The 27726-nt window shown below is 49.1% G+C and overlaps 4 protein-coding genes and 1 non-coding gene across 9 annotated transcripts; 2 read left to right on the forward strand and 3 right to left on the reverse strand.

Annotated features, from left to right (window-relative positions):
• The first annotated feature begins 281 nt into the window (after nt 1–281).
• On the forward strand, nt 282–4659 carry LOC108097251. The gene is given in 5 exon segments (XM_043207427.1): nt 282–451; nt 544–665; nt 803–1300; nt 1302–1481; nt 4234–4659. Coding segments are annotated over 5 exon segments (990 nt in total). The 5' UTR covers nt 282–354; the 3' UTR covers nt 4327–4659.
• On the forward strand, nt 1852–4659 carry LOC108097253 (pleckstrin homology domain-containing family F member 1 homolog). 4 transcript variants are annotated; one of them, XM_017199435.2, is made up of 3 exons: nt 1852–2180; nt 2266–3539; nt 4234–4659. In XM_017199435.2, exon 2 carries the CDS (start codon nt 2555–2557, stop codon nt 3512–3514), a length of 960 nt encoding a protein of 319 aa, XP_017054924.1. In that variant the 5' UTR covers nt 1852–2180; nt 2266–2554; the 3' UTR covers nt 3515–3539; nt 4234–4659. The 4 variants fall into 4 exon arrangements, with proteins under 4 accessions (XP_017054924.1, XP_017054925.1, XP_017054923.1 ...); XM_017199436.2 differs by having other exon boundaries at nt 1852–2176; XM_017199434.2 differs by having other exon boundaries at nt 1854–3556; nt 4234–4339.
• A 367-nt stretch (nt 4660–5026) lies between these two features.
• On the reverse strand, nt 5027–6540 carry LOC108097254 (40S ribosomal protein SA). Its single transcript, XM_017199438.1, has 3 exons — nt 6419–6540; nt 5924–6166; nt 5027–5718 (listed from the first exon to the last, which is right to left on the reverse strand). Exons 2-3 carry the CDS (start codon nt 6140–6142, stop codon nt 5125–5127), a joined length of 813 nt encoding a protein of 270 aa, XP_017054927.1. The 5' UTR covers nt 6143–6166; nt 6419–6540; the 3' UTR covers nt 5027–5124.
• Nucleotides 5737–5837, reverse strand: LOC122319793. Its single transcript, XR_006245332.1, has one exon. It is a non-coding gene; the product is annotated as a small nucleolar RNA snoM1 (small nucleolar RNA).
• Nucleotides 6541–7189: 649 nt separating the features above from the next.
• On the reverse strand, nt 7190–27248 carry LOC108097306 (glutamate receptor ionotropic, NMDA 2B). 2 transcript variants are annotated; one of them, XM_017199523.2, is made up of 10 exons: nt 26971–27248; nt 16232–17003; nt 15882–16032; nt 15053–15646; nt 14651–14940; nt 14413–14565; nt 14168–14319; nt 12988–13495; nt 12802–12903; nt 7190–10251 (listed from the first exon to the last, which is right to left on the reverse strand). In XM_017199523.2, the coding sequence occupies exons 1-10, from the start codon at nt 26996–26998 to the stop codon at nt 10209–10211; spliced, it is 2793 nt and encodes a 930-aa protein (XP_017055012.1). In that variant the 5' UTR covers nt 26999–27248; the 3' UTR covers nt 7190–10208. The 2 variants fall into 2 exon arrangements, with proteins under 2 accessions (XP_017055012.1, XP_017055011.1); XM_017199522.2 differs by having other exon boundaries at nt 12799–12903.
• Nucleotides 27249–27726: the final 478 nt, after the last annotated feature.

Raw genomic sequence — 27726 nt, forward strand, 5'->3', positions numbered from 1 at the left:
TGCTGCTTCTGATTTCTCTGAAAAAGCTTTAGTAGCAGCTTCAGAATGTCTTTGACTCAGGCGAGTATTTATTTTCGGAGCCTTAAAAAAGCTAATACATGATTTGTTTTGTTAGTTTTTTTAATATAACTACACAGTTTGGGTAAAAATTTTATAAACAAAGTATATCAATTTGTTTTAAATAGCTTTTACTACACCGAAATTTAAATTGCGCGCGGACCGACTTATCGATATCTGATATCTGTGTTGCAAAACACCCGCAGTGTTGCGTACATTTCTTGGCAAGGCCGCCTGAGCGTGAGTTGCTATTCGTTGTTTGAATTAGATCGTTCGGTTGTGAATATTGAAAATACCATGGAGAACTTGAACTCAAATTTCGAAAAACCAGAGTTCGACTGGGACGCTATCAACGTCGGCGACTACCAGTTGGATCACTCCCAAAACTTTTTTGGTGCGTATAAAGACCTTATTGCAGGCAAGCTAAAAAAACGCGCCATTTTACTGTTTTTTTTTTCTGGCAATTTTTGCATTTCCCTACAACAGCGGCCAACAAGGAGAACCTTAAACGACTCAGCAATGCTAACCGCAGCATGTCCTGCCCAACACCGCAGAAATTCTGTCGGGAACAAGACGATTGCGAATCCAAGGACTTGGTGCCACTTAAAGTCGGCGAATCGAAGGGCGAGCCCCTACAGGAACTCAAAAAGAGCATCCAAACCAATTTAAAGAGCAACCAGACGATTGCGAATCCAAGGACTTGATGCCACTTAAAGTCGGCGAATCGAAGGGCGAGCCCCTACAGGAACTGAAGAAAGAGCATCCAAACCAATTTAAAGAGCAAGCAGAAGATGGTTCCCAAGAGCCCAAAATGGAGTCTGATGAGCCAAAGCCAAAGATCCGAGAGAATTCTGGCGAAAAACATCAAATCGACACCAAACAGAATATCCCCCTTAGTTGGGATGAGGATGAGAAATACATGACGGAGGCTGACCAGCACATGGTGCACGACGGACCTCCTCCGCCCGCGGTCCGTGCCAATCTTCGCCTGCAGTGGTCTCCACCGCGCCACCAACACCCTGCGGCCGCTGGCGTCATGGCAGAAGTCGGTACCATTGCCGCCCCCAAGGCCTATCAGTTCAAGGACGTGTACGAAAGCAAGCGACAGCAGGCGTTGCGCAAGCGATCCGAGGAGGAAAGCAAGGCGCGCCAGTTCCACAGCAGACCCATGCCCAATTTTAGGGCGATGCACAAACGCATGGCCGAGCTGGCCGTCATCCACACGATCACCGTTCCAATCACCCCCCGAAACACTCAAGCATTCGCAAACAAGGAAGGCGTTGCGTTGCCAGGACGACCAGGAGCCAGGGCATCTTGCTGACACCCGATCGAAGCCCTTCAACTTGCGCTGTGGGCAGCGAGTGCGCGACCGCCGCGAATTTGATGCCGCTGTTCAAGCCGGCCTGGAACAGAAGAAGAAGGAGGTAAAGTCTGGTTCAATGAAATATTAAAGTTTGGTAGTGGGTTTTTCGGTGCCCTGAAAACATACATACATAAATATCATAGTTAGGAAATTCGTCCTTTGTATTCAAGTGAAATTTACCCAGTGTTCATTTAATAATATCTGATATCAATACATTATACAGTTTATGCTTCTTAGTATGAACTTCAAAGAGCTCAATTATTTTTTTTTATATATATATTTTCAATATTCTAGTTGAATTATTTTTCAACCGCCACTGTTTTCGTACTCGAGTGCTCACTGTGTATTCCTGTCAACAATTTCAGTTCACAGTGACATTCCCGGTGCGTTTGAAAAATTCGGTGATACACTGAAATAAGTCGTTATACAGCACTGAGTGCCCGGTATTTGTTGCGATCCGCGCGCGGTCACACTGTGCTTGCAAAATAAACTTATTTCCAGTCGCAGGCCCCCAAGTTTCTGTTGCTCCAACTGCACATAGAATTCGGAATTTCGTTCAGTCCGGAGCCCTGTTCAAGTTTTTTAGTGCCGAGGGCCCAACTCTAAAATAAACCCAGTTAAAACTTGACGCTTACATACAGTTGGAACGGCCACCACGGAAACAACAACAACACAAAGTGACGCGAGAGAAACGGAACTAGTGCGGGGAAAGGAGAGAGCGAGCCAGAGAGCCCAGTTTGTTTTTGTTGCTGTGGTGTGAGTGAGTCATGACGTTTCGGACGGCGTAGAAAAAGACAGTTAACAATCGTCATTGCATAAAGAAAACACTCGCTTTCGCGTTCCAGGACTTGAAGCAGGATCAGCCCGCCACCCGCAGGACTTGCAACAGCTGCGCTCAGTCCGAACACGCACTGTGTGACATCCTCGCACTGGAACAGTGGCATTGAGTGTCACACCACACACACCGACCTTAACACAAGCACACAAACGCAGCGCACGCATACAGCCGCCCAGTTTGTCGTCACAGTTGGTTACCTTTCGATTCGGATTCGGATTGAGACTCGGATTCCGACTGTGTGAACAGCAACTTTCGCCAAACCCACTAGCGAACCCAAAAACAAACCCATACCCATAATGGTGGACCGCCTTGTCAACTCTGAAGCCAACACCCGACGCATCGCCTCCGTAGAAAACTGCTTCGGCAGCTCGGGCGTGCCGCTAGCTATGCAGGGCCGCGTTCTCGTGGGCGAGGGCGTCCTAACCAAGATGTGCCGAAAGCGACCCAAGTCGCGCCAGTTCTTCCTGTTCAATGACATCTTGGTGTACGGCAACATCGTAATTGGCAAAAAGAAGTACAACAAGCAGCACATTATGCCGCTGGAGGAGGTTTCGCTGGAGTCGATCGCCGACAATCAGGCGTACAGGAACGGCTGGTACATCCGCACCACTACCAAGTCCTTTGTTGTGTTCGCGGCCACCAGCACCGAAAAGCAGGAGTGGATGGCCCACATCAACAAGTGTGTGGAGGATCTGCTGCGCAAAAGCGGCAAGAAGCCGGTCGAGAACCACGCCGCCGTCTGGGTACCGGACACTGACGCCAGCGTCTGCATGCACTGCAAGAAGACGCAGTTTACCTTTATCCAGCGGCGCCACCACTGCCGTAACTGCGGTGCCGTCGTCTGTGCCGGATGCTCGACCAAGAAGTTCCTGCTGCCGCAGCAGAGCACCAAGGCGCTACGCGTTTGTGATGCCTGCTACGAGCGCTTGAAGCAAGTGCCCAGCTCTCATGCAGCTGGCGAAAATTCGTCCGCCGCTGCCACCTCTACCGGCAACAAGCTTAACACAACGACCGGTGACAGCTCGAACGATGAAGACTCCGACGAAGAGACAGTTTCCCCGGGTGGCGAGTCGCACGACGAACCGCGCTTCTACGGCGACAGTAGCGTGCTCTCCGCCGCCGACGACTCCTCCACGATAACCTCCCCCTCCTCCGCCACCTCCGCACCGGCGGCCAGCAGCTTGGAGGTTCCTCAGGAGGCACCAACCGTCCAGAATGCGCCGACTGCCGTCGCAACGACAGGCGGTATTTGCTGAGCGGACCAATTAGCAAAGGATCATGGTAGATATCTCAAAGCGGTGCGCTTGAACTCATCCACAGCACATGTTCTTTTGCACTATTGTTGCACTTGCAGTTACCTTAAATACCCAGCACCTATTCATACATAGATAAAAAAAATTACCTTTTGGGTATTGTAAAGACAAGATTAACCCCTTAAATAGCTATAGAAATGTCCCAACCATAATTTTTAAAACAAGCAGTATAAGATGATTTCCGTTAAACATTACTTGTGACTTCGACCTTGTCTTGGCTCTGTTTTTGGTTTCTTCTCGCGTTTTTCATTTACTGCAAATTCCGTTTTGCTTGATAATCTTATCAGCCAAGTGGGTACGGCGGCTGCTGCTTCTCTATTTCCCGCTGGCAAACAAGTGGGGTGGAACAAATATCAAGTGAGCTGTGATGATCCCCGTATCCGCACCCAGTCCAAGGCCGGCTTATCGGCCTGCAACTCGCGCCGTGACTCAGCTGAAACGATAGGGTTAGATGGCCAGTGGGAGCGTCTCCAGGCGGCGGATGAGTCAGGCGACTAGTCATTCTGGCCTCGGATTGAAGTATACGTTGTGCTTGTGAAGCCCACACTTAATTATAATGCATGCAGCTGCCGCTATCAAGAACATTGGACCAGGACCAGGCACCGATTAACACCAGACCGATCTATTATCATGCTAATCCAAAATTCTCTCCGCCATTGCAGCACGACGAACAACGGAAGAGATGCGAGCAGGAGGAGATTAAGGAGATACGCAAGATGACGTTATTCAAGGCGCGTCCGAATCCATTTAAATAGTGCTTGATGGAGCAGACGACTACCAAACATTTGATTACTTTGTCCAAATTTGAATGATGTCAAGTCGCCGCTACACAAATATGATTATATCAGTACATAGTTTAACCTGATTTATACCATTTTTGTCTAACATTATTTTTACGTGTTCGTTTACACACCTTTGTTTCCTATTTTTGGCGGATGAGAAACGAAACCACTAAAATTGTACGTTTGGCGGGAGAATTAAACTATATGTATATGAATACAATATGAGCAATTCGCAATTGCGATTATTAACTGTTTTCTATTTGTACAAAGTCGAAAAAAACAATAAATTAATACTGTAAATTGAAAGACATGGATGCATTTGTGTGGGGGACTAGAGTGAAACAGCAATAAGCTGGTTTCTCCCTCTTATTAGAGAAGCTCAAATACAATGAAAAAGAAAAGGAACGAAAGCAGCATACAAACCAATTTTAAAAGCAGGAACAGCCGATGTGATTAAAAATACAATAATCCATTACCGGTTGAAAACATTCCAAAACTAAGAAATTTTTTCAACACGTCATTCAAATATTTCTGCCTGAATACCTTGCATAACGATTAGTTTAAAGAATTGAAACTACTAGTAAGTAGCATTAAGATCAATGCCTTTAAAACCCGTTGCTCATCATATAAACGGTATCATCTACCAAGCATGAAAATAAAAAAAAACGTGCTGTTTAGATATAAACATAAAATATGTTTATTTATTCCGCGGAAGAGGCGCTTAACAACAAAAAGCTGTGTTGATGAAGTGTCATGCGTGGTTCTGATTTCTTAGAACTGGCCGTCGCTGCCCCAAGACGTCTTGACGGTGTCCTCGTTCCAGTCCTCCACTCCGCCAACAGTCTCGGCGGCCACCTCATCGGCCCAGTTGGTGGTCTCCTCGACCGGATGGTCGACGGCCTCCTCGATCTTGGGTGGCGGCAGCAGCTCCTTAGCTGCGGCCTCCTCCTTCTCAGCCTCCTCTGGATCGCGGTAGAAGAACAGATCGACGACCACGGGCCACTCCACGCTACGTGAGATAGTGCCGCGCAGACGGAGCACTTCGCGGGCCAGAAGCCACCACATCAGACCGATGGAGTGAGCCGACTTATTGTTGCACGGAATGGCAATGTCGATGTAGCGCAGCGGCGAGTCAGTGTTCGTAAATGCGATCACGGGGATGTTCACATAGCTGGCCTCCACGATGGGCTGGTGATCGGTGTTCGGGTCGGTCACCACCAGCAAACGCGGCTCGCGGAAGGCGGGCTGGATCTGGTTGGTGAACGCACCAGGAGTGAAGCGGCCGGCGATGGGAGTGGTGTCCGTGTACTTGGCGAACTTCAGCACGGCGCGCTGGCCAATGGGTCGCGATGAAATGACGAAAACCTGAGGAAGAAGAAGACATGCTTTATTAGAGGTTACTTCAACTGACGAAGACTGAGGAACATTACTCCAATGCTGTGTGTGGCGTGGCTGGTCAGCGGTGAAAGTGAAATCATTGAATTTCATACCCGAAAGATTAGTTGTAAACTCATCATGTAAGCCACGCCGCACGTCCCCACCTCTCCCGAAAAGCTGTACATATACTCACATCCGAGGAGTTTTCAATGGCCACAATAGCACGGGCCGCCAACTGCAGCTTCTCCCAGGTCTTGCCCAGGTTCAGAATGTTGACGCCATCGGCACGGCGCTTGTACACATACTGCTCCATCTGGAAGTTTACGTTCTCAGATCCCAAGTGGGTGGTGGCCACCAACATCTTGGTAATGTCGTCCTCCTTGAGGGACAGAATATCTAAGCCTCCCGACATGTTAACGTTGAAAGAGTTACGGACCTACGGATGGAAAAACTCATGTTAATGTCTCGCCGTAACCTCAAACGCGGCCCCTTCACGTGGGCAAACATCACACCCGTAATTTTTGCGGGCCTGCTCGACGTTAGACTTTGAAGCGAAGGCTCATCCTATTAGTTCATCCACATTTCACGTGGTTACGGAAGACGACGTCCGCATCGGCACGGATGCCTCTGTTTTTGATTCACCAACATTCCAATAGCTTTACCAAGCCTAAAAACAAGGAGCACTTACGTCTAGATGCCGCTGGGATTTTTGACAAAATGGCCGAGTGGACGGCAGGGGTGGAGACAAGTCAACACACGTTGGTCTCACAAATGTATCGATGTTTTAAATTTCGAAATCGATGTCTGGCTACCGATCCGGGTATGTGTCCGTGGCCGTCTTGTTTTTCTACCTCAACCTATCCGATTCACCCTCCTAACTTAGCGAAGACATCATACTACGATAGCGAGGGCACTAACGGTCGACAAACTCCGTGATTTTAAACTTTTGGAAAACATTCTTTTAACAAACATGTTACAAACATGGCAAATACCTTTTAGGTCGAATGGGACATTAGAAAGCTTTTCGATATCCATTTTAAATTATAATCTATAATTGTTCGATATTATCGATGTTTGTATGAATATATCTAATATTTATTAAGAAAGTAAAAAAAATCAATCTAATGAATATGGCCAATAAACAGGTGTTTGTTAAGTTTTATTTAAATTTAAATCAACTGGTAAAAATTTGTAAATTTGACACGAGAAAATAAAATTAATAGATAAATATATTTTATTTATATTTCCATGGACATCAGAATCGAAAAGACTATCGATAAATATGAATTCTGTGGCCTGACACAAGCTCAGTGGTGCGAGTTAAAATTCAAATAGCCATCAAAGGGGAACCAATAATTTTAATTTAAAGTCATCATTTTATCGTCGGTAAGTGATAAACAATTTTCTGATCCCGCTCCCTCTTAGAAATCGCGTTCCCCATAGTGATAGACCTGCTACGTTTTGTATACACATTTATTGCAAGTTTGTTTATATTATAATTTACGTGTTACTCCTCGCCATCTGTAACTACCACAACAATGTACGCATATTCCATTTAGTTGATGTACGTGAAACGCTCCTTTGCTCAATCAGTGATTTAAAAATTGTGTCGTGTTAGTAACTTGAAGTACAATCAGCCGTCGTGCCGTCCAGCTTTCTCCTTTGCTTTGGTGTGGACAGGTGAGGGCGCTCACTTATTTCGCTTATTTTAGATTCAGTTTAGATTCAAATTCACCGGCGGCTTATGCTCAATTCGTTATGTTCGTGGAGATATCATTGCGTTTAAAAATTGATTCGATTTCAATTTATGTTAATGTTTCTTCGGATTTCTTTTGGCTTTTTATCTTTAACACCTAACAAAATGCACTCGTTATTCGTGTATACGCCTTTGGGCGTGTTTGCGTTAGTGTCTGGACAGCGTGAATGTTTTCGCTCGTTTTTCGCACTTGTAACTTAATAACATTAATAATATTAAAAAAAAAACATCTTTTTGTATACATAAACATTTTTTTTGTTTGCTTTTAGTATCATTTGTCGTGATGTTTAGCTTATTTTCTTTGGGTTTAGTTTTAAATTACTAACTACTTATATAATGTAATGTTAACTTGTTTTACTTGTTTTAATTTGTCCGTAAAGGTTTGGTTTTCCCTTTGCTCTTCCGCTCTTCCTTTTGCTTCCACGTCCTGCTTTTCTTTGCCCACTGAATTAATACTACATTGTTGTCTGCAACATCATTTTCCAGTTTCATAATGCGTTTCCTTTGGCCTCAGCTTCATTTTTCATTTTTCGACTCGTTTTGTTTGGTAGTACTCGTATAATATTCTGAACAACTTCTCTTAAAAAATATATACATATACGTAATAATTAACATTTCGCTATTTCCCACGCTCGAATCATCCATAACTTGTGTATAAAATATTTTCACTACAAAAAATCACTCTTTTGCAAATAAAACTCAATAAGTTCCTTTGTTTTTATGCTTTTCTGTTAACATTGTTCTTGTTGCTTGTCTTTGTATTCGCTCTCGCTGATATCCTGTCAAGTCCGTTAGTCGAGTGTTGTTCTAGTTACTGAAAGTGCTGTGTTGTCGTTGTCGTTGCCTTCGCCGTCTCGCACCTCTCTCGTCGTTTTAAACATTGAGTGGGTGGGAGCTTTACGGGAACCCATCAACGGTTTAATTGAAAAAATTTAGCATTTAACGAAAAGAGTATCTAAGAAGCACACACACAGCCGAAAGGCCGTGTGAGTTTGGTTGCTGTACTAGTGTTTTTTTTTTGTTTTAACGTTGGATTAGTTTGTCATACCGACTTAAGAGTGATTGTTAAATTTTGTTCGTTACATTTACATTTTGCGCTTGCTTAGGGTATTCGTTATCCTCGCTAAACACTTAGAAGACACACATAAACAAATACCAACACAACACATCTCCTCTGGTTCTTCGTTAAGTTCATTTTTTAAGTCGCGTTTTAAGTTGATGCGTTTCATCGTTTAAACTTTTTACATATTTAATTCGATTTCGAGTTTACTTTTATTCTGATTTAAGCATGTTTTGCGCGCCACAACAACAATGCACATTTATAAATACTTTTTTTTATCTCTTTCTAGTTAGGCAAGTGTGTAAGTGTGAGCGGGGGGAAGGGGGGGTTGGGGGATGGTGTGATGATGTGTGGTGGTTTGTTTTCTCCTTCCTTCCCCTCTCTTCTAGCTGCTCGTCCTTGTTCTGCCTCCTCTCGCCCACTGTTTTAATACTAAATTGTTGTTTGCAAACATCATTTGGATGTGGAATTTGTGGGAGAGAGAGAGAGAGAGAGAAAGAGAGGGAGAAAGAGAGAATGACTGCATTAACTTTAGGCCAAATGCAAGAGAGTCGAACTACTAGTAAGTCAAATTCTCATTTGTATGTCTTCTGGATAGGAGAAGGATGTTGGGGGCTTAAACGAAAGGATTATTCTTCGGCGTGCAAGCGAAATTGAAGTGAAGGTAAAAGAAATACAAGAACGCTGGCAAACAGTTGACCAGCTAACAGAAGGGAGCAACTAAATTGAAGCCTCGTAGTCGTGTGGTTATCTCCTAGCGAGATGCAATTTTCGTTTTCGGCCTTGCTTCTAATTCTTGTTGGTGTTTTTTCTTTGTTTTTGTTAGCGGCACACAAGCAATTTGTTTATCAAAATCAGAAAACCAGAAAAAAAATATAAGTACATACATGTATATTAATATGTAAATATTTCTTGTTTTGTTCTTTAAATGTATATATATATGTACGTGTATATGCAATAACATTTATATCGTCGTAATCATAGCAAGGTAAATACATATAAATCTGTTAATGTGTATATTTAATAATGGGCGTGGCAACTACGCCTCGTTCTGTCCTCATCCTGCATGTTTGTAACCCTTCCATACGCTTACTTGAGTATGATTTCGTAAATATTTACTATCCGAAAAAAAAGTTAACAAAGGAAAAAACAATCACAAACAATCAAACGGATTAAATACAAACATACCCATCTCTGGGTTAGAACTACTCATCGTCTTTCCCCTGCCTTGTGTTAACGGTTAACAGTTCAAACGTCAAAAATGTAACGGTTGATCTCCCTAGCTTGTTTCTCTTCTTCTAATCCTCGACCTTCTTTAAAACTTATGTTATGAAATACTCGTGCGGCGGTTGCTTTTCAGTTTTTACGTTTCCCGTGTTCTTTTTAGTTTAACTGTTGCTTTACTGTTACATTAAGTTTAACTTTATACAATCTTGAAATCTGGGTTTCTCGTCGTTTAAGTTTCTCGATTTTCGAGTGTGTGCGGTTGATTCTCGTGAGGCGCTTGGGTTTGTTTGCCGTTACTCGTATCTCTCTGTCGAAAGCTTTCAATTTACATATTATTTGAAACGTTGATTTTGATTAGACAAACTCGGTCTAGGATTGCACTCTGACTTCAGTTAGTTCGAAAACGTAGCAGCTTAACTTTCCGCTCCAGACGCTTCAGAGCACCGTCTCCATCTCGGCGATTTCCGTCTTATACGACCTGTGATCCATTTGGGGGAAGGAGAAACAGGGTGACCCCCAAGTGTTAGTCGGGAGATTCGGGACACATGCTTTTTATGTGAACTACAACTACTGCTTCACTACACCAAGCATGCTCAACAGATAAAGAGGTGCAGGACATGCGTTGCGGGCTACTCTAATTAGCCTGCCAGCCCATGAAAAATGTGTCAAATTGTAATCAGGCTATCTTGGGAATGGGACCAGTGGTGGATAGGGGTAGGGGCGGAAGTTCATTGGCAGCTCCAATGGCCAACAAATGCAGATATGTGTGTCAAGGCAGGCGGTGGTGTTCAGCGAGTGAAAACCCTGCCGGGAAAACTGAAATTACAGCTGCAATGGGATTACATAGGAGGGACTCTACACGGCTGTTTGGCCCAAGACCTCGGCATCATCAATCAATCAGAGTCCAATGGGAAGAGCACTCAAGGGTTCGCATGTAAATAAGTTAGTGCCAAAAAGTAAATGCGAAAAGCGAATCACCGAACGGGGAAGGCAACCGGGGCCAAGTAGCTATGCTCTGAATGCCAGTGTGTGCCACAGATGAGGCCGTTGCCCGGACGGACAGGTGCCCTGTTCCGCCAAAGGCTTTTCCCCTGGGCATTTTTGCTATCCGTTATCCATCACACAATTATCGGTCCCTGCCCTTTTTCAAGCCAAACTTTGGGCTCCGCCCACTTATGTAATTTGCGCAATTCGCGAAAAGTTATGTTGGGTCTGTTGCGGCGAACATGAAAGCCAGAAGTCAGCACGAGTGCCAGTGATGGAGGAAACAGATTCAATGCTACCCATAATGATGAGGTGTATGCAAATATGTGGCCAAGGACGCAGGACCCAGACTTAAGTCCAGGATGGAGCATTGCCGCCGAGCGAAACTCGATAAATGTTCGCACTCCCTTATGCACACAACAAACCCCGGAACGGGCAAAGGACAGGTAGGACGGGTAGGACAACCGCACAGAGTAGAGCTCCACCTATGATGCCGCACCCACTGCCCTTTTTTGTCCCTTCTCCTCACGCCTCACCTGGTTGCAAGGCTCGCGAACTGTTTACTTGCCAGTAATAATTGCCAATGTGTCTTTGTGTCCATTAGTGTTACCAGTAAGCATCCATGACGGCACAGTGGGCGGGAATCCGGAAATCGTCCGCAAAAAACCTATACACAAGCTAAAGCTTACAACAGAATGATAAAGTACCTCTACCGAATTGACCCCAGTGAAGCGCAACGCACGACCGAAACATTGGAATCAAAAGGATAGTTAAAAACCAAACTGATAAATCTTACCTTAATGTGTGAGCATAAGAGAAATGATTTAATTTGCAAGTGCTTTATAATGCGGCCACCAAAGTGGCTGCCGAAGCTGATCGGCATTAACCACAGCTTAGTCTATAACCTCGGAGCCACCTCCGTCCTCGTCCCGTGCAGATTTATTCTCCGCAGGGCCCTCTAAACGACAGGCACCCCACAGTGGAGCACCACAAAGTCACTCCTAAGCCGTGCAACCGGGACGGAAACCGAGTCCTGAGTGGGAAGAGGGAAGGAGGTGGGTGCCTGTGGCAGTGGCAGTGCCAGTGCGGTGGAGCGGCACAGATAAAGGTGTTAGCCCCACACAAAACTTTGTTTGCATTGTGCTGGTCGGGATGGACGGGCGAGTGAGATTGACTGGCTGGGTGCTGGTGGACCATGGGAACCTGCGGCTGGGGAGCGGGGGAGACGGGCTGAAGGCTCTGCCGTGGCAGGGGCAAACTCCCGATTCCGATGGAGAGGGAAGCGATAATGTGCAACCGGCTGCTGGATGCCAGAGCTGCCCGATCCGTCAATGGCTGGCTGGTGCTGCTGCCAAGGGGGTGCAGATGGGGCTGGTCGTAAAGTGTTTCCACATCCAATTACCTAGCAGGACTCGGTCCATTGTGGACGGTATGCAAATGGAGGGACCTACACAATCCCCTCACAGACATTTCACACAAAGGCTGCCACAAAGCTCCTGCGCTGGCGGGGTCGAGGGCCGAATGAATGACAACAGGAACTGTCGGAAATTGTGCTATAACTAAAGACTATAACCAGGGACTGTCTTTCTGTTTGTGTGTGTGTGTGTGTGTGTGTGTGTGTTAGTGGGCATGGCTGCAAAGGGCCACTCTCTCCGCAAGAGCCTGGCGTCTGCTGCTGAATCAGAAACCGAGATAAAGTAATTTAATAAAGTCATTTCCATATATTTATATTAGAGCGGCAACCAGGGAAGTGGCCCGAGGGGAGACACGGGATGTGGCTGTTGTAGCAGCTGCCCGGCATCATTAGTGGGACTCGTTACTGGAGTTACTGGAGTCCCGGCAAAAAGAACACTGAGAATTGGCCACTGAACACTGAACGCTGAACACTGAACACTGAACAGAGCTGAAATGTTATCTCAAGCAATTGCTTAATTTAATTACTGCCACAGAGGGACAGAAGGACTACCAGGGGGGGCCGGGCTGGAGCAGGAGCAGGAGTGCAGGAATTCGTGCAGGAAAGGCATGCGTAAAGAAAACTTACCACCTGTATAGATCTTGGGCACTGGCGGCGAGACTCAGGTTGCCCAGCAGCGGCGGCCGCTCCTTGAGATGATGGTGGTTCAGCAGATCCGAGGAGGACGCCAGTCTGCAAACGGCACGAGGACATGGCGGCAATTAGGCAATTGGAAGGGACTCCTCTTGACCTTTCACCTGCTCCTTGAGCACTCACCTCAGCTGCGGCGCCTTGATGCCGTGCTTGTCCATGACCTTCTCCAGCTGGCGGACACGCAGGCGGGACATGTCCAGCTCGTGCTTGACCTTCCAGAGGTGCGTGTCGCAAATGGGGTCGTTGCAGCGGTGCTTCTTGAGGATCTCGGTGGCCTCGAAGACGGCGCCGCGGAAGGTGAGCGACTTGCCCATCGACAGCGAGATGAGCGCGCAGCAGTGGCCGCCGTCCTTCTTGGCCAGCCGCTTGCGGATGTACTTGAAGTAGACGTGCTCCAGCAGCAGCAGCAGGGCCGCCAGCAGGATGCCGGCCATTAGGAGCAGGAAGGCGGACAGGAACTGCTCGAGGGCCAGCGGGTCCGAGGACTTGTGCTCCTGCTTGCCCGGCCGGCACGTGCCCGTCATCCAGTAGCGTCGCAGTCGCTCCAGGTCCCCGTTCGCCCGGAACTCGAGCAGGCGCTTGTTGAACATCTGCACGTACTTGGAGTTGCGGCTGAATGCCAGTCCGTAGCCTGCGGCGAAAAAGCAAAGGCAGGGCCGTAAATTACAGCCATCGAACCGGATCGAATTGTGGGCTAAAATTAAGTTGTGATATCGAGAGGGATCCACCGAAAGCGGAACAAAGCCAAAAGCCAAAGATTGGCAGTGAAAAATGCTTTTCTATTTGATTTCCTGAAATAATGACTACATAAAACTTTATGATAACTTTATGAATTTAGACAAGAAGAAGTAATCGATTGATTATTTTCCACTGGTTCATTAGGAACTTTGCTTTAGGGTTTCAGGGAAACATTGGATGCCAGTCATCCCGTTTCATAGAAGTGATAACCTTTTTTACGAGGGTTTGCTTTGACAATTGTCTTGTCAATAACAGCTCTTGTAAAATAATTATGTTTTTTGTTTACGAAATGTAAATTCTTTACATAACCCGTTGCTCGTTTCACTAAGGGCAATTAAGGCCCACGTCTACCCGTTCTATTGAAAATATGTATTGTTTATGAGCTAAGCGAATGTCAGTAGGCAGTGAAAAGTTTCGCACGTTCTCAAAGTTAAAGTCAACTCGTTTTTATAGTTTACAAGTTGATGCTGTGTGGGGCTGCAAATTAATTTAATATCAACTTCGAGTGTCAATTATAAATTAAGAGTTGGCCACACACTGAGACTGATATTGGGGGGGAGCTTACCCGTCATGGCATACCAGCTGCCGACGGTCATGAGCCGGCAGTCCTCGTCCTGGGCGACTAGGTAGTCCAGCACAGTGCCGTCGTAGATGAAGGAGTCCAAGTTGCCGTTGAGCACGGCGGCCACTCCGTCGGCGACGCTGGTCTTGTTGTACCTGGGTGTTGGATGTCGAAGGAGGTGGGAGATCAGAGGTCAGAGGTCAGAGGTTGGAGGTTAGAGTCCAGTCTAACCCATCGAGGCTACTCACTGCCGCATGTAGTTGTGCATCACGTTGAAGTACTTGTGGATGGTCGAGTCCGTGTGGCTGTACGGGATGGTGCCGAACTTGAAGGAGGGCTTATGGGAGAAGGGGTGTACCAGACGGCTGTCGTTGAGACCGCTGAACTCGTGGAACTCCTCCCTGCAGGATACCGATGCAGATGCAGATGCGGATACAGATGCAGATACAGATACAGATACAGATGCAGAGTGCTTCAATAGGTTACCTGGTTATCATGAAGGCGGCCAGGTTGGCAGTGTATATGGCAAGGAACACGACGGCGAAGAGGGCCCACACGTTGGTCATGAACCGCGAGGTGAAGCCGCGCGGCGAGTCCACGTGGACGGCGGCCTGGAAGAGCACGGCCCACACCAGCCAGTAGGTGCGGAACAGGGAGAAGCGGTACGGGGTCACGTTGGTGTTCTGCAGGTACAGCTTCATGTCGTAGCCGCTGGGCGAGAGCCACTCGAAGAGGAAGATCATGAAGGTTGCCGCCTGGATGGCCACGATGCCCACCTGGGCGTCGACAAGGAGTAGAGCGGAAGAGAGAGAGAGAGACAGAGAGAAGCGGACACTTACCCGTGAGAAGGCTGGACAGAGAGGGGGCGAGGCTTCAGAGGCTACTTACCAGCATCCAGGAAGCCGTGTCGAACGGCTCCAGGAAGGCGGTGGGCGAGATGATGCCCGTGCGCTTGGCCACCACGATGGCGATGCCGGTCTCCATGAACGGCTCGGAGAAGTCGACCACCGCCTCGCGCTCCGTGTTGATCATCAGCGAGGTGAGGACCATGTCCGTCTTGCGGTTGACCAGGTCGGCGATCAGGCCGTTCCACTTGCCATTCTCGAGGGTACCCCATTTACCATCTTCGACCCGCACCAGCTCGTAGGTGAAGCCCAGCTCCTCGGCGAACTTCTCGAGCAGGTCGATGCAGAAGCCGCTGCAGCACTGGTAGAAGGACTCGTTGCGGTGTGCCTGGCCCACGTCGATGTCGGCGGCCATCTCGTGGTCGGCCGCCACCCGGCAGAGCACACCGCGGTCCATCAGGCACTTGCCACTCACCGGGTCCGCGGGCGACAGATTGATATAGGGTGCCTCTTCGAGGAATGTGATCTTCAAATGGAACTTCTCCGGCACGCCCTGGGGCGGGGCGTGCGAGTTGCCGGGCCACGCAATGTCGCGGATGTCCAGCTTCTGCGTCTCCCAGGACTTCCACACTCCAATCTGCCCCAATTGGAGTGGTGGTGGTGGTAGCAGTGACGGTGGTTGTGGTGGCATAATTACAAAGCGGTGCAAGATCGATTGATCGGTGCGACGGGATCAGAATCAGAATGGGTCGTGGGTCGTGGATCGTGGATCAGAGTGGAGCAGTGGAGCGAGTGGAGAAAGGAGCGTGAGAGTAAGGAGAGTGGCAGAGTAAGCAAGGATGGAGAAAAGCATGCGAGCAACCGGCACTTACCTCCTCCCACACGAGGTTCTTGTTGTTGGCGCTCGGCCGGAGGTTCATGATCTTGAGCTCCGCGGAGCGCAGGTCTCCGTCTGCCGTGAACTCGATGTTCGGCTTGTTCAAGTCCCCCTCGATGGACACATTGCGCAAGTACTTGAAGAAGCTGGGGAAGAGACCAAAGGCTTGAATTGACTACGGGCTGAATGCCTTACTACCTCTACAAGGATTGCTGTCACCATTTTTATGAATCAATCGTAAGGGAATAATGAAATATGATTGACCTTTCCAGTTCACTTCAAATGCATCCTAGATGCGAACTTAATAGGGATGCTACATTGGACTACATTGGGGTCACCACTTACGTTTCTCCGTTGTCCCAGCGACCGCGTCCTTCGTCCTCGCAAGAGAGCGCCTGGGTGGTGAGGCGGCGGTCGCGGTTGGCCGGGTCCGTCAGATAGGCCTCCACGCCGTAGCTGTAGATCTTGATGGCGTTGGAGATCTCGTTCATCAGCGCCGCGCTGGAGGTGTCGAAGTGGACGCCGAGCATCCCGACGGGGAACTGGGAGTGGGCGTCCTTCTTCTCGATGACCGACTGGCTGACCACCCAGACGTAGTTCTCGCCGGTGAGCTTCATCTCCTCGGCGGCGCGCAGGATGGTGATGGCCTCCGTCTGCGTGGCGTAGAGCAGCATCACGCGGGCCTCGCTGTTGACCAGCTCCATGAGGTCGCTGGTCCGCGTGACCACGATCGAGTTGAGGATGGTGAACTTGAAGTGCTCCTGCATCTCGGCCACGCGCTCCCGGACCGCCTGCACGAAGTCGTCGTGGCCGGCTATCTGCGAGGTGACCACCGAGAACTGGTGCCACTTGTAGCGCTCCAGGATGCTCAGCATGGCGGCGCTCTGGTGCTCGATGCTCGGCGCCAGCTGCAGCTGCAGCGTCGACTGGGAGGCCCGCCGCTCCAGACCCGAGTTGTCCGCGTTCCACGAGATCACCGGGATGCCCAGGTAGCCGGCCAGCTGGAGGAAGTACTGCGCGGAGGCCGTGCTGTGTCCGAACTGCTCGTTGTTCATCATGTACAGGATGGCCGACACGTTCACGCGCAGGAACTCCTTGCACAGGGTGCTCAGGATGGCTGCAGGACAGGGAGTGTGTTAATTAGCAGCTGCACCAGCTCACCTTGAGCTCGCTCCAAAGTAAACTAAAAACTGTACGAGTACCTACTATATATACAGTCTAGAAAGCAGAAGTCCAAACAGCATAAACAAACACGCTTCCCTTTGCTCCGTTCAATTGAAACGGAATGTAACAAGCTGTTTGTTTCCCTAAATTAGCCCCATTTATCTCTCGAGCGTGTTTTCATCCGAGCTGCAATACTGTTTCACTGGAAAATCTTCTCCAGCTTCTACAGTTCACCCTCATCCGAGTTTATTTACATACCTGACCCACTAACATCGCCCTAAACGGCTTTCCAAACGCCTTTCCAAATCTCAATCTCAGTTCGTGCGTGTTTTGTGTACAGATGTGTGGCAATTAATTGCGGATTATCCACCTTTCGTTCTTGTTTTACGATTGGCTACGCGGTGGAGTGGGAGCCTTTTATTGAGTTTGCAACTGTGGTTTAGGTTGGGAGGGTGCGGGGTCTACCAGCTAATTGACCTGCTGAAAGGACCTACGATGGTGCCGGGGCAGGACTCGCATCCCCAGCCTCCCCAGCTTCCTTTTCCTTCCGAGGAGCCACTGCAGCCACGTGGTAATTAATTCATATGCAATCTTCATTGCGACAAAATGGGGAGGTGCGAAGTTTAAGGGGCTGTCACGACTTTCGCACGCGATGCCATTGTTCGGCATTGACCAAAGACATTTTCGGGGGTTTGTCCTGAAGCCGAAGGAGCTCTCCGAGAGGCAACGAACGAATCGATGACAAGACATTGTCAAGTCCTAGGAAACGTGCGATAACCCCGACCTCGCTCCTCCCCCGTCCCTGCAAGCCTGTCGGTGTTCTATCAATGCTTTGGCAAAATGTAAAATCTCATCAAAAAGTTTAATTAACTTTTTCATCACTTTACTTCTGCTCTCTGCATTCCATTGCTGTCGGGGACCAAGGGTGGTCCGGGTGGTCTGGATGGTCTGCTAATTTCCCATCCCCATTCCTGTTCCGCCCCGCAGACGTCGTGCAGTGTCCCTGCATTCAATTACCAGTTCCATGTCGGAACTCGCCCGGATGAATTCGCAGCCGCAGATATGTATATAGATAGATAGATGCAGAGATACGCAGATGGTTGGCAGGACGGATGGACGATGGACGGACGATATAAACATAGGCGTAGGCAGCCGCACTCGGGATGACGGATCGATGGATGGACAATGGATGGACGACCCTCCAATCAAGATTGGAGTGCGGGGGAGACTATTCGGGAGGATTGCTGGGCGGACTGTAAACCGTAGTCTGCGAACTGTAGACCTTTTTTCGCATTTAACAGAATACACTTTACGGAATTAGGGCCGAACAAGGTGGGGGGGGAGCTCCCAAAATTAATTTTTTTTAATGGAGAATTTTTGATTTCCCGGCCCGTCCATTAGGAATTTAATTGTGTGCATTAAGCACCCCGTAATTGCATTACCAAGTGTCGAGCTTCGGGCTCCTGTCGGTGTCCTGCGAACGGTGTCTACTGGGAACTCAAACTGGGATTGGGAGAAGGTGGGGACTGTGGGACTGGGACCGGAACTACCGAGTGTGGATCGGGCCGGTGGCTGAAATCACACTCGCATCGGGATTAATTCACGCCCGAGAAGTGCGTAGCTTGGTAGGTAATGCGGTAAGTGGTGATTCATCAAGGTCGCCCGCCTGCCTTTAAAATTGTGCTGTGGCCGTGGAGATTGAACACAGGGCTGCCACTGAGGAGCGGGGCGGTGCCGCTGGCGGTTGGGTAATGTGCAAATTGAATTTTGACACCGCTCCGCCCCAATTTCACTGGCAAATGAGGCTGCCCCGCAGAAGCAGAAGCAGGAGCAGCTGGAGGAGCAACTGACAGCTGTCAGCTGTGACTTGGCACCGACTTTGAGTGCCTCCGCACTCGCACTCGTCCTCGCCCGATTCCCTCGACTTTGTCTGCTCTGACGACAGCCGGGGGCGGAGGGTGGAGGGCAGGGGGCGTGGCTGCCTCCGACAACTTATTATAACATCCATTAATTTCATTAAAGCATCATTCAATTGCCTTCGTTTTTATCGCAAGTTATCACAAGTTGCCAACAATTCAAGTACGTATAATAGAGTGCAGGGAGTTCCTTTCGAAGAGGCGCCACGCATGTTTGTGTGCCACGCTGCCCCACCCCTTTTCCCGCCCCCATTTCCCATCCTTTCACTTCTGGTGAGCAACTTTTTACATTACTTTCGATGCAGGCAAGTGGAAAAAGCGCCGACAGGCTCTCCATCCTGGCAGCACATAAATCTCGATGCCCTCGAAAGTGTATCTCGGGCGCACAGGCAACTTCGCCCTCCCCATCCCACCAGCTTCCTTCCTACTTCACTCCGGAACTCCTGCTCCTCCCGAAACGAAGTGTCATAAGGCACAATTAGGAGTCGCAGTTGTCCCAGCACTTCGACCCGCACTCGATAATGCTGAATAGGGCTCTGTGCGTATTCGTGACTTCAATGCGGGTAGTTGGGAATCGGAAGCTGCGATGGGAGAGGTATTTGGATGGATAGCACTGAAACCAGCATCTCAATCGATGGCAAACTTTCCCTGCTAAGCCAGCGCCCGACGAATCTCGTGCACACAATTAAACATTCGCCGTGATAATTCCGTCCGATTAAGCAATCCCCAGTCAATCCTCATCCCACATTTCGCCCGCCATGCATTGCTGGTTTCGAATTGAAACGCCGGATTGGCAGTTGCACATGCATCCTTGTACAAACGCCGCATTCTGTTGGTTTGCCTCCGATTTCTTATTTTCTTTTACACAAAAAGTTTCTGCAAAAAGTGTAGCATGCTTATTTGGGCAGAGTATCTTCTAATTCGTACAGAGCGAACTTAACTTGTGATGGCTATTGGACATTCATAATAATAATGTTTTATTATAATTATTTTAACGAAAATCCTCATCCCCTATTCTGCTGTTATTATGTGTGTGTGCTCAGGGTTGCATAGTGGGCATTTAAAATACCGTAAATTGGTTTGCCTCTGATTTCTTATTTCCTTTTCACATCTGCAAAAAGTGTAGCATGCTTATTTGGGCAGAGTAGCTTCTAATTCGAACAGAGCGAACTTAACTTGCGATGCATATTGGACATTCATGATAATATTATTTTACTATAATTATTTTAACGAAAATCCTCGGACATTAAGAAAAGTTAAATTAATGTGCTTTTAGTATATGTGTATGTGTGTGTGCTCAGGGTTGCATAGTGGGCATTTAAAGTACCGTAAATTGGTTAAATACCTAAATCCCCTATTAAAAGTCCCCTGTGGGAATATTCGGCTGAAATGAGTGTGTGTTTGTACACGCGCCCGGAGAACATAACTAATCCCAACTCCAAATTTCACAAAGGGCTGCGAGTGGGGAGTTGTGACCTCATCGTCATCCTCGGCCTAGCCGTCCTACGCACTCACGCATACGCACTTATCCACCCACTCCACCCAAACCCCTGTAGCACACTCACACACACACACACATCCGACATGGGCGTGGCATGCCAATATAAAGAAATGCCATGTGTGGCAGGACAACAACAACACGAAGAGCAGCAACTCGGGGGAAGGCAAAACGAACTAAACTAAACGCGACTCTGACGCTAGGCGCTGGCAACCCGGCGCATATATTATAGCTTGGCGTCACGGGCCCAGTGCCACCCACCACCCACCACCCACTTTCGCACCCACTTTCCCCAGCCAGTTTTCATACGAGCAGCTGAAATTCGTATGACAGCAATGAAGGGAGACAGGACACTCGGGGCGAGGACATCGATAAGGAAGCGACGACGAGAGCGCCCAAACATCTTATCGAATATCAAAGTGTTGCCAGATGATTTTTCGCTTTTCAGGCTCTTGTCAGATGAGTTTTGCACGTGAAGTATTCGGAACACACACACACACACACACGGACACATAAAAGGATTGGTCCAGAGCATGCCGCGTACTTCCCACCGCGCAACATACAGGACATCAGGACATGTGTGGCATGCACTTAGTAGTGGAAACTACATCAGCTTAGCTGACTCAGACGGTGGCAAGGACTCCGCCCCGAAAACCTGGAATTTAAAGGTCCCCGCAAGCTGGCGTCGTTGATCCCGACAGGAAATATTTCGTTGATCTGGAATTTTCCCTTTCGAAGGATTTGAGTTGCAACTCCTTGGATGTCGGTTTAATATGTGTGTGAGTGCAGATGCCTTCCGTGGTTTTTTGCCATTTTAGCGTTGTCAAAATATCGCTGTTGTAATCGGCATCGAATTAAAATTGATTCATTAGATTCCACCCCATTTTCGCTCAAGGATGCCGGGGTCACAGCCACGTCAGGTTATTCCGGAGCTGCTGACACGGCAAGCAGCCAGAAAAGGGCTATTCGGGCCTTTCGGGAAGGTGAAGCTTTAGTGTAAAGTGATGTCCTCCAACTCCAACTCCAACTCGAACACACCTCCGACTCGAGACAAATTGGGTTTCAGAGACTCGGATCCGGCAACCTGAGAGCCTCGAAGAGTGCCGTCTTTCTTGCCTTTTGCACTCCTCTTCGGAATGGGAATGGGAATGGCAATGGCAATGGGAGTGGGAATGGGCGTTGTGTTGACACCCTATACCAGAGTAGAGTGGACCCACAACCACAACCACTTGGCCCCTTGGGCCATTAGGCGTGGTTTCGCCTCGCTTCTCTGCTGCTTCGATCCGTTCGACTGGCTGCGCACTGAGTGTCGCACTGGCGCTGACCTGAGTGGTCCATCATTAGCAACTGAGCGTGTATAATCAGGCAATTCAGTGTCCACTTTGTGTCTAGTCTGCTACCCCCATATCGACCACTGCCCCCATATCTCCATATCTGCACATCCCCATACTGCCTGCCACATTGCCACATTACCACTGGCCGGCCTGTGTTGTCGGCTCTGTCACCGCAGGCATGTGTGCGATGTCAACAGACTTAAGCGCAGTTCATAGTTTGTAACCCGAAACCGAATCGGGGCACACAGACCCCATCCCCACAGTCTCCCACGAGGGTCTTCCTGTCGGGCGGATCAACCGCAGGACCCGAGGCCAGTTCCATCTCCTTTCCTTTCCTTTTCATTCCCTTTCCCTTTCCCATTCCCATTCCCTTTCCGTTTCATCGCCCGTAAAGACTGGACCCCGAGCAGTCCACTTTGAAAGTCTCCCAGCGGGAGCGGCAGATACACAGCGCACAGAACAAAGCAGAAGGCACAAGGCACAAGGATGGGAAAGGACCTTCTTGGCGAGGGGTGTGGCTGGACTAAGCCGGAGGGTCATTCTTGACCTGCCAGTGACTCCAAGGATGCGCCTTCTTCTTGCGGCGGCGCCAATTAGTGGGACAGCATCGGATTCCGGCTTGATTTGGGTTGGGCTTGGGCTCGGGCTGATTTTGCAGCAGAGGTCCAGGCCAAGTATGAAAAATGTGTGTGTGTGCACTGAACAAAAAACTTCGTGTCTGTTAGTAAAAAGTCTGGGGAGAAGAGAAGTCTGTCAGTAGAGTCTGGGGACCATTTAACCTCCGCTTTAAAAGAACGAAGACCACTTATTTTCGTACTTGCCTTCAACTTAAGTTTTAAGTTAAGTTTTATGCGGATTGGATATGGATACCTAGTACTCCTCTTTTCTCTAGATTTCTCAGATGGCAGACCATCAAAAGGTAATGGAAGCTGTCCAATTTATCCACTATCAGTTTTCACCCCGAGTGTTGATGGTTTTTTCCCCAGTGTGTCTGTGTGTGTTCGGCTCCCTCCTCCCAGGACCTTTCCGCTGGCCGAGCCATTGTCCTGCTCGACTTGGCCTGGCTTGGCCCCATCCCGTCTCGCTCGCCTTGGCCGCCGGCTTTGGGCTCGTTTCTTTTATTTCGAACACCCTCCTTGCCCTCTGCTGTCGACCATTTGTTTGGGGCTTGTTTCGAGAGCAGGACACAAGGCTCGAGGACTGCCCTTGGCTCGCGTACATGCGTGATGTAAGACAGGCCGTCGGCTGCCGGGAGTATGAACCTACGGCCTCGGCAGCTGTGGCCGAATATTTGCACGTTGCCAATAAATATGGACGAGCCGGAGTGCCGAGAATTTCCAGGGAGCAAGTCCCTTCCTTCGATGCTCGGCCTTCTGTCCGAGCTGCACTCTGCTAAAACCATTAGAGGTGTTCCGTTCGAGGGAGCGGGGGCGGTCTACCAGATCTACCACCTGACAGGTGTGGAAAGCGCTTGCAGTTAACGACAGAAACAGGCTTCAACGGCTTATTAATGGGCCAGTGGCGGTGAGGCTTCGTCGGAAGGCGGGAAAACGGGGTGGCGGGTGGCGGGTGGCATGTAGACAAGGTGTAAACAAGGTTAACGACGTGACAGCATCGCCCTTTCCCCTTCACCAGTGTTACTGGTCATTCAAGGCGGGCTGCACTGGCCGGATGGCGATGGTTATCGCGGGTTCAATAGCTAATAATAAAGAGCCAAGTGGTCCGTGGCCCGTGGCAGCAGGCAGACTGTGCGGCGGGGACCAACCAGCTACTTCCGCACGGGCAACGGCGAAAGCAAAAGCAAGAGCAAAAGCAAAAGCAAAAGCAAAAGCAAAAGCAAACGCAAAAGCAAAGCAAGGGGATGACAAGAAAAATGACTTACGGCTGCTGGGGATCAAAGTTGTCGGACACTGACAATGGAGTGATATACGATACGATACGTTGCCTCCGCGAGGTTCGATTCAACTAGAAATGTCATTTAGCAAAGTGGGCGCGGCTCCCAGCTCCGAGCTTGGTGGGATCATTCAATCATCCGCTTATTGACAGCCACTGCCTGCGCGTTGTCCATACGCCCAGTGGTCATCGTCGGTCGGCGAGAGTGAAAATTTGGGGGTGTGCACCCCCAATCGCCAATTGCCAATTGCCTATTGCAAATGGGGTATTGCGTTCGTTAAGGACGTCGATGTGCATGTGCATGGCAATTAGCAGGCGTGGCATCCCCATAATGCCGAAATAAGGCGCGATTGTTCAGGGTCAAGGGACGCCCGACATCGAAATCCCAATCGCAATCGGAAGCAGGCAACCGAAACCGACGAGACCTCGACTCACTGAAATGCACAAATGCACAGACGCTCAATTAAACGTATTCCATTCCGGTTTGGCATCGCTAGCTGCAGCTGCTATTGTTATGCAATTAATGCAAATTAGCCGGATGAATAGTTACTTAGGCGAGGAGGGAGTGCGCTCTGCCAGGCCGATAACAAATGACACGCACTGGAGAAGCGCTGGACGTGGCAAACCGAAGGGGTAAACCTGCCAGGAAGATAATGCGACTCTGTTCGGTTGGAGGTAACGATGCTTCGGCACAGAGCTCCTCCTAGTCTCTCCGGTTTAGAATTGGTTAAGAAGTAGAGCATAGCTCCATAAGATCTCTATAGATCGGATCACGGGTCCGGGGCCGACTTTGCTTCACCCTCTCCAACGAAACCCTATGAAACCCCATCTAAGGTGATTGCCTGTAATGTTCCCCTACCCCGCTTTTCCGCCTTGTCTCGCTGTGGTCCGTTTTCCATCGCCGCAAATGAGTTAAACTCGATAATCGGGCCATCAAAGTTTATGGTTGCCACACGAAAGGGGAAGGCGGCACAACCACACAGCCACACACAACCGCCCCTCCGTCCTGACCTGGTAATCGTTTGTTGTGTCTGGGGGTTAAAGTAATACAATTTCGTAGAAAATTACTTTGTCACAAAATCATGAACTGCGGGGCAGATGCGAGAGGCTTTAGTTTCGCCTTGGAAACGGAAAATAGAATGGAAGGCCCTTGATGGAAACTCTCGCCCACACTGAGCTCGATAAAGTGGGCTCATCCACCGCCATGCAGGACTCCCAATGCAGGAATGCGAACGTGAATGTGAGGGTGAATGTGAATGGGAACGGGTTGGATGACAACTTTAACTGGACAAGCGCTGAATCGAATTCAATTTCCACACAATTATTATTGAATTTGCTGGCACATCGATGGGTGGCAGGCCAGTGAGAGTGGCAGTGCAAACGGGCAAGGAAAGGCAAGGATTTTCACCTAAGGATGCCGAGTGCTGGGCGGGTGCTAAAATAGGTGGTTGAATGCGGACTGAGCCAGAAATTAAGGCAGGATCCAAGCGCTTATTGTTCGACAGTCGAGAGAAATAAAACGTTTGAACAACTGAACCACTGAACAAGCCCTGTTCCTGCCAATGCGATCGAGTGAACGAATGTGCGTGGGTGCGAAAGCTATAGAAATCCATTATAGATTCCCCATAGACCAACACACTCGCTGGCTGGGCTGTTGGCAGTGGGAGGGGCAATCAGCAGACAGACCTTGTTTGCTGTGTGTTGTAATTTGCGTACACACAGAAACACTCGAGCACATATCTGAATGCGGGCATATTCTCAAGGTCCTGGCCATAATAAACATTTAAACATCATTGAAAATTCATTTGGGTTTTGTTTGCACCCGCAGTGGCCCCTCCACCGCTCCACCGCTCCATTGCTCCACCCCACTCACTCGACTGACTGTTTACTCTATCAATTTGGCTAAGAGAATTGTAAAACTGCAACATCAAATTTCAATATGCCCTTCCAACCCGCCCCTCCATCCGCACACATGGCTGCCTCGGGAGCAATCACTCGTCGCTCTGCCCACTTGCCGTCCGGATAACGTCTCCGGATCTGCTCCGGTCCTCCGGTCCTCCGTTCCTGTGGCGCTGCATATTTCTGCGGCACGATGCGAGCAACGGCCTTGAGGACGGGCGGCGTGTTAGTTGCATGTGGCACAGAGATTGCAATTTGTAGACATGGACACTCCATGGCGCGCGGCCTTTTCAAATGCAATTTCGCAATGGCAAAATGAAATCTGGAATTCGGACAAATGCAACGAAGAGGACAAGGCATAAATTGCTGGAATTAGATTGGGCCGCCAGGCAACCCTGTTGCCCAGATGGCTGCCCTGACAACCCTGCATTCCCAAAATGTGTCACTGGCAAAACGGTGTCCAGAATTCAAATGTCACTCAATCACCGGTGACAACACCGACTCTCCACTAGGCAGCCCTGGAAACTCCGGCGGGCCTTCCGAATACATTATTTGCCAGAAGCTTTCTATCAACTGCTGCACAGTTCTCTTGAAAGTTCTGTAGCAATGCAATCATAGGAAACACGGGCCACCGAATGCTAAACTGCTGCTAGGCAGCCATACAAAGTAACAAAAAAGAAGCTTAAAGAAGTTGGGTCCAAAAATTGTAAATTTCAATTTTGAAAAGTGGAATCGTTTGACCCCTGTTTGACCACGTTTGCCCACCTTTTAGTTTTTTTTTACCATTCCATATTTGGAAGAGTATTTCCTTATGTAGTTTAGGAAAAACTTCAACTTCACCTCGACTGAAATTATAATACCCGCTGCAAGGGTATACAAATCAGAATTTGACTGTGGTAATTTGAGGCAGTGCCGCACTTGGTAACTCTTTTGAGACATTTTCCTCCCCCGGGAGTCCTATGCTAAGGTCTTTTTTCCGCGTTGACAACTCTGACAGCGTTTAATTACAGTCCGGCCTGCCCTGAACATTTATTAATGTCCGCCGCCTTCCTTGGCCACTTCTCGCATTAAGCATTTCCTTCTTTTCGCCATTTTTATTATCATTTTTATTCCCGCCTTTATTGCCTCGTCGTGGGTGGCGAAGAGGGTTAAGCGCTTAAGTAGCACCAAATGAACGGCTATTAAAAGTGCGTACGCAATTAGTAGGCGGCCAGGTGTTGCGGCCCACGTCCTGTAACCTGTGACCTGCGACCTGCGACCTGTGAATTGTGACCTACGACCTTCCCTGGTCCCCAATGAAAATTGTCCGCTCGAGCAAAATTAAAAATGCAAAAGGTAGAGGAGAAGCAAAAGTAAAAGTAAAAGTAAGAGGGCACTCACCTGTCGGACTGGGCGTCAACGACATCATGTCGAAGTGGATGTTCTTCTGCTCGAAGGAGTAGTCCTTGAGGAAGGTCAGCTTGGCACCCCGCGTCTTCGTCAGGCCGGTGACCGCGTTGTTGATGCTGCGCAGGTACTCGCGCTTCCCGAAGTTCGTGTGCGGGGCGATCAGGCCGATGTTGAGCTGCTCCTTGTTGGCCGCCCCGCCCTTGCTCAGGCTGCCGCCCCCGTTGGTCAGTCGGAGGGCGTGGCAGCTGGCTGGCAGGAGCAGCGGCAGGAGTGCGAGCAGGAGCAGGAAGGGCAGCGGGCTGTGGCAGCCGCCTGGAGGGGCTGGTCGTCGTTTAATGCTATTGCTATTGTGCTGGCTGCTGGCAGTGATCGAGGTGAGGTGGCGCGGCGGCTCCTCCGCGTCGCATTTCAGCTTGACGCGACTGGGCATCATGGCTAGTGGACTGGCCCTGGAGGCTCGCTGTGATCCGCTGATTGCTGCTCGGAGCTCCTGTGGCCCCTAGTGCATTTGGCCGGGATCGTGTTGGCTGGGACTCGAATGCTGTTGCTGTTGCTGTTGCTGTTGTTCGGGTTCGGTGTGTGGATGGAATGTGTTCCTGGCGCTTTCACAGCAGTCTGCTCTTCAATCCGCTCGCCAGCCGCTTGGCCTGCTGTGGCTTTCCTGGGCCCAAGATGTTGCACTTATATTGGCTGCCGTGCATCGCTTAATTTGGAGGAGAAACAGGAACCATGTATCCACTCGCACTC

Source organism: Drosophila ficusphila, unplaced genomic scaffold (genome assembly GCF_018152265.1).
Source record: "Drosophila ficusphila isolate 14025-0441.05 unplaced genomic scaffold, ASM1815226v1 contig_198, whole genome shotgun sequence".
NCBI lineage: Eukaryota > Metazoa > Arthropoda > Insecta > Diptera > Drosophilidae > Drosophila > Drosophila ficusphila.